This window comes from Trichechus manatus, unplaced genomic scaffold, assembly GCF_000243295.1.
Source record: "Trichechus manatus latirostris isolate Lorelei unplaced genomic scaffold, TriManLat1.0 scaffold00002, whole genome shotgun sequence".
Taxonomy (NCBI): Eukaryota; Metazoa; Chordata; class Mammalia; order Sirenia; family Trichechidae; genus Trichechus; species Trichechus manatus.
In genome coordinates, this window is record NW_004443938.1 from 11,618,172 (window position 1) to 11,624,164 (window position 5,993).

Here is a 5,993-nt window from a genome sequence, read left to right on the forward strand (position 1 = left end):
CAGGTCTTGGTGCTTCTGAAAACTCAGCTGTTTAAGCACTTGGCTGCTGACACAAAGGTTGGCAGTTCCACCGAGCAGCTCTGCGGGAGAAAGACCTGGCGATTGGCTCCCGTAAAGATTACAGCCTCGGAAACCCTGTGGGGCAGTTCTACTCTGTCACATGGGGTCGCTATGAGTCGATTCGACGTCACCCAGCCACGACTGCAATATGCCAGGAAAGGTGGCCAGAGAAGTTTCTTCCCTAGTCTAACCTCTCTGGTTTTGTCTCGGGAAATGGCCCAACGCTTGCAATCGCTTCCCTGCCCCGGAATGCGCATTGTCCTTTTACATAAATGCCTCTGGTTTCCATGCTTGGAACCTGGGCCGAGACCCTTCACCTCCATCTGCAAACGCTTCTGCGGCTTACCACACCTGCCCGCACTCCCTGCGCGCCCAGAGAGGATCTGTAGTGAATGTCCTCAGGCACTTCACTGCCGCTGGCTGTCATTCTGCGGAGCACGCGATCCTGGGTTAAAAGGAAGCCTTGGTAAGTACGCCTCAGAGTCCAGCCAGGGGCATCCCTGACCTTGCTTCCTCCGATTCGTTTCATTTCAGCACCGCCTGAGGTGGTCTTCTGTTCCGGATTCCGGCGGAGTTTGGGTTGTTGGCTCTGCGCCTCGGACTCCCCCTCCTCGCCTCGGCAGCGGCCCGCAGCGCCCCCGGAGGCCTCAGCGACTTCTGCGATGGAAGGCCTCGCGATCCCGGGGCGCGCTGCTGTCAGGCCGGGGAGTGTGGGGGTCCTGTAGACCTGAGCCTGCTGAAGCCCACGTTCTCATGCTGGGTCAGCCTCTCATCTGCACACCCCAAATTTAACCAGATTGGTGTCATTCTGCAGGGAGAAAAAAAAAAAAAAACTATTACATGAGTTGTAGACTGATGGAAAACAGAAATACTGTACTTTTTTCTGAATACGAGGACAAACTCTTCCGCGCCCTGAAGGTTTGGCTGGTGCCTCTCTAATATGAGCATCCAGGAGAGGCATGACCCCAGGGCTTCCTGCCGGGACAGCTTTCTCCTGGCTGCCAGCGAAGGGATCCTTCTTCACTCGTCTTGCAAGTCCTGTGGGTTCCCAGAGCTCTTGTAGTTTGCAGACATTTTAATGTTTAAATAAATAATGTTTAACAGTTAAAAACTGCTAAAAACAGCTTACTGTTTAAATTAAATGTTTACTGTCAAAATGTTTTACTGTTTAAAGTGAAACACTTTCCTACCAAACAAAAAAAATCAATTGCCCTTGATTCCAACCCCATGTGTGCAGAATAGAACTGTGCTCTAAAGGGCTTGCTCCGGAGGTAGATTGCCAGGCTTTTCTTTCAAGGCACTTATGAATGGGTTCAGACCGCCAAGCTTTTGGTTAGTAGTCAAGCGCTTAACCGTTTGCGCCTCCAGGGACTCTTCACTTTCCTGCATTATTCCTGTTTCCCCACACGCCATTTCACGGAGCTGTGACTTTTGTCTGCCCAGCAGGCTCCCCACCCCGCCCTTCCTTGAAGAATAGTAGCCCCCTTCCCCATTCCAACTAAGTGGCTCCAGCAGGACTTGACCCCTCCCAATCCCCAGAGATTGGTCCAGGTGGGCCAACCAGAGTCAGGACTTTCATATCTGGAGCGGGTGGAAAGTTCGCTCTGTTTTCTCTGGTCATCTGTGGATGTTGAAGGATGGAAGGTGTGGTAGGCTGAAAAATGGCCCCCCAAAAGCTACCCAGGTCCTACTCCCTGGCACCTGGCACCTGTGAATATTAACTTAGATTGGCAGGGAGAGGGGGAGCTCTTTGCAGACATGATTAAGTCAAGCTTCTTGAGATAGGAGATTGTCCTGGATTATCTGGGTGGGACCTAAATGTGATTACGTGTAACCTTATGAGAAAGCAAAAAGAAGGCAGTGTGACCACAGAGGCAGAGATGGCGGTGATGCAGCCACAAGCTAAGGGATGCCAGCAGCCAGCAGCAGCTGAAAGAGGCAGGGAAGAAGCTTTCCCAAGGAGGACCACTAGAGGGAGCACAGCCTTGCCAACACCTCGGATTCAGTCCTGTGGAGCTGCCTTGGGACATCTGGTCTCCACGAACTGTGAAAGAATACAGTTCTGTTGCTTGAAACCACCCAGTGTGTGTCATTTGTTACAGCAGCCCTAAGAAACTAATACGGGAGCCAAGATGGGCCTGTGGCTGTGCTTCTCGCCTGGAGGGACACAGTGAGAGAGCCAGTACATGAGAGCAACCAAGCAGGCCGGGGAATGAGTAAGTCTGGGGTCTCAGCTCCACCCCACACTCCCTGAGGACTGGTGCTGGCAGATGGTACATTCCCTTGTGCTAAGTTGGGGTGGGACTTGTATCAGCTTAACCAAGGAGTCCTGACCCGTGCATTCCCTCTTCGCCTTAAGCAGACAAGAACCAAGATTTATGTTTATTTTCTCTCTGTGCCCAAAAAAGGCAATCACACTACCAAACACGAAGTAAATCCCAGAAAATGCTGGTAGACTAATCGTCATTCATTTGTTCAGTTGATATTTATTGTGTCTCCACACTGTGCCAGGCACTGTTCTAGACACTGGGGGTTAGCAGTGACCGAGAACTGGCCAATCGCAGGAGACAAGTTCTGGGAGGTGAGCGACAGTGTGGTGAGGACCTCACTGGCCATCGTAATGGCTCAGGCTTTGACTCTGAGAGAGGTGTGGGGAGGCATGGCGGATTCTGATCAGACAAGTGCAGGGCCTGATACATACCTACTGAGCCGGGAGGTGGGGAGGTCAGTGAGCAGACTCTTGAAATCCAGAGGAGACGAGATGGAGCTTCGAGCAGAATAGCAATGGAGGGGTGAGAAGTGATGAGATCCTGGGTACATTTGGAAGGTGCAGTTAAGAGATATCTTGACTACCTGAATGTGGGGGAAAGAGAAAGAGAACTGGCAATACACAAAGTCACACTCTTCTTACCTGGTCATTAACTCGCCATCAGAACTTTTGGAATTGCAGGATTGCATTCTTTGTTTTCGTTTTAATAAAACCATCACGTGGCATAATATGTAGACACACACAGCAGAAGCTCATCAAAGGGCGGCATTCCTCCTTCCTCGTGAAATGCACGTGCATTCAGCTACCTCCTCACCGTGTGCCAATGAGAGCAAGCTTCCTATGTGGCCATTTCAGAGTGAAGCCCAGGCAAGATTACCTTCACCTGGAGTTTTGATGATGCGATCCGAACAAGCAGCCACGGACTGTTAGGTATTAACTGAAATTACTAATGTTTACGTATCCTGGTTCTCATTTGATTACAAATTTGAGAATATGTGTTTAATGAAAAAAAAATTCCTAAAAGAAACTTCCAAAGTTGCACTACTTGTAGATTTAAAAGACCTTGAAATACTGATCTAAGAGCCATAGTCATCTGTATTGGGTATAGTCATCTGAAAACTACAAGCACATTGAAATTTTCTTCCTGCTAACCAAAAGGTCGGCAGTTCGAATCCACCAGCGGTCCCTTGGAAACCCTATGGGACAGTTCTACTCTGTTCCATAGGGTCACTATGAGTTGGAATCGACTTGATGGCAATGGGTTTGGTTTTGGTTTTTTTTTTTTTTAAAGTCAATTTTTAGGTCCCTGGGTGACACAAATAGTTAAGCGTTCGACTGTTAGCCATAAGGTTGGTGGTTCAAACCCACCCAGAGGCACCTCGGAAGAAAGGCCTGATGATCTGCTTCTGAAAGGTCACAGCCAGGAAAACCCTACAGAGAAGTTGTACTCTGCTCACATGGAGTTGCCATGAGTTGGAGCTGACTTTACGGCAACTGGTTATTTGGTTTGAGCTGTTGTTATTGTCCCGATAGATTTTACTATTTTTTTCTTAAACTACCAGTTGTAACTTCTATTTTGTACATCAAAACAAAACATTAACATCTCACTCTGGGACTAGGCAGATCATCAGCCATTGAAGTGTGATCCTTTTCTAGCCCACCTCCAACTTAGTTCTACAGTTTATTTCTAGCTTCACAATCAGTCGGCATCCACGTAACTGATCTCTGGTTCTAGTTCTTTTTTAAACAACCATACATCCAAAAGCTAGACAATGAATAAGGAAGTCCGAAGAAGAATTGACGCCTCTGAATTATGGTGTTGGTGAAAAATATTGAATATATCATGGACTGCCAGAAGAACAAACAAATCTGTCTCAGAAGTACAGCCAGAATGCTCCTTAGAAGCAAGGACGGTGAAACTTTTTCTCCAGTACTTTGGACATGTTATCAGGAGGGACCAGTCCCTGGAGAAGGACTTCATGCTAGGGAAAGTAAGAGTGGGTGAAAAAGAGGAAAACCCTTAACAAGAGGGATGGACACAGTGGCTGCAACAATGGGGGCGAGCATAACAATGATTGGGAGGAGGGCGCAGGACCGGGCAGGGTTTCCTTCTGTTGTACGTAGAATCTCTATGAGTTGGAACCAAATCGATGGCACCTAACAACAGCAATAATACACCCAAAGAGTTCAGCACTCTATAAATACATTTTCCTGGCATTCCTATGTGGTAGGGTAGACTAAAATGCTTTCTCACTTTTCTTATGGATACATGGAAACCAAGTTTAGATGACCATCCAGTACGACCTGAAGTAGGGTTTTGAAAGTACATGTCTCCTACCATTCGCCTGACATCAAATCTTGTTCAAACTTTAATTGGGCGCTCATGGCTCTTTAATTCCCTTCTAAGCAACAAATCTGAATATGTAAATATAAATGTACTATTAATATAATATACTATAAATATAATAAAATATAAATACAGCAACAGCAGGACATTCCACAATGCCCATTACACAATAATGATGTGTCCACAACTTTTTAACGACTCAACATAAAAAGAGAAAAAACGAGAGGACATATGTATGGTGCTTGGAGTGACTGAGATGAGAGCTAGTGTTTTTAATGTTTTTTTAATTGAATCAGAATCAAGATACATAAATAATAGTAATTTCATTTAATATTTAGCAATCCAAGGCTAGTTGTTCTGATCCTGTCATTAAAACTCCAGTTGAAGGTAATCTTGCCTGGGCTTCACTCTGAAATGGCCACATAGGAAGCTTGCTCTCATCGCACATGGTGGGGAGGTAGCTGAATGCACGTGCATTTCGCGAGGAAGGAGGGAAGCTGCCCTTTGACGAGCTTCCGCTGTGTGTGTCTAGCTATTATGCCACGTGATGATTTTATTAAAATGAAAACAAACAATGAAATCCTGCAATTAAAAAAGTTCTGACGGAAAGTTAATGACCAGGTCAGAAGAGCATGAGTTTGTATACTGCCAGTTCTTTTTCTCTTTCCTCCACGTGCAATTAGCCAGGACTTCTCCTAGCTGCACCTTCCAAACATACCCAGGATCTCATTAGTTCTCACCCCTCCATTGCACAACAGATCTGAAGGAAAACTGCAGTCTCTAGAATTCCATAAATGAATGGAAAAGGGATAAGAAAATGCTGTTGTTGATAGGTGCTGTTGAGTCGGTTCTGACTCATAGCAACCCCATGTACGACAGAATGAAACACTGCCCGGTCTTGCACCATCCTCACAATCCTTGTTATGCTTGAGCCCATTGTTGCAACCACTGTCAATCCATTTTTTTGAGGTCTATCTCTTTTTCACTGAGCCTCCAGAGAGAAAAGAAAACAGAGATAGGCAAATAAACTCCACCATCTCAACTTCATATTGATGTGGCATAAAGAAGATAGAGATCCTTCTATCTAGCAAAATAAGTAAATAAATGCGATGAAATGAAACGAAGCTTTTATTTTTGTAGTACTTTACGCTGCACAAAACTTCTCTCTATTCATTTTGTTCTGATTCTCAAAACAACCTTAGAGGCGCTATCCTAATTTTCTAATAGAAAACCAAGGCTCTGAGAAGTTGTGTGGCTTGTCCAAGGTCCTCAAACCCAAGCCTCTGACCCCCAGGGAAAGTCCCTCTCCACTGCAAC

At 46.1% G+C, this 5,993-nt stretch overlaps 1 protein-coding gene across 1 annotated transcript in view; it reads right to left on the reverse strand.

The window, feature by feature from the left end:
* The window catches only part of FNDC1 (fibronectin type III domain containing 1), a 116,230-nt gene extending 113,554 nt beyond the window's left edge, over positions 1 to 2,676 (reverse strand). Inside the window, exons 1-2 of the mRNA XM_012554584.1 lie at positions 2,605 to 2,676; positions 412 to 793 (exon numbers count right to left, since the gene is read on the reverse strand). Coding sequence (XP_012410038.1) covers positions 412 to 793; positions 2,605 to 2,676 — 454 coding nt within the window. The remainder of the gene's footprint in view (positions 1 to 411; positions 794 to 2,604) is intronic.
* Positions 2,677 to 5,993: the final 3,317 nt, after the last annotated feature.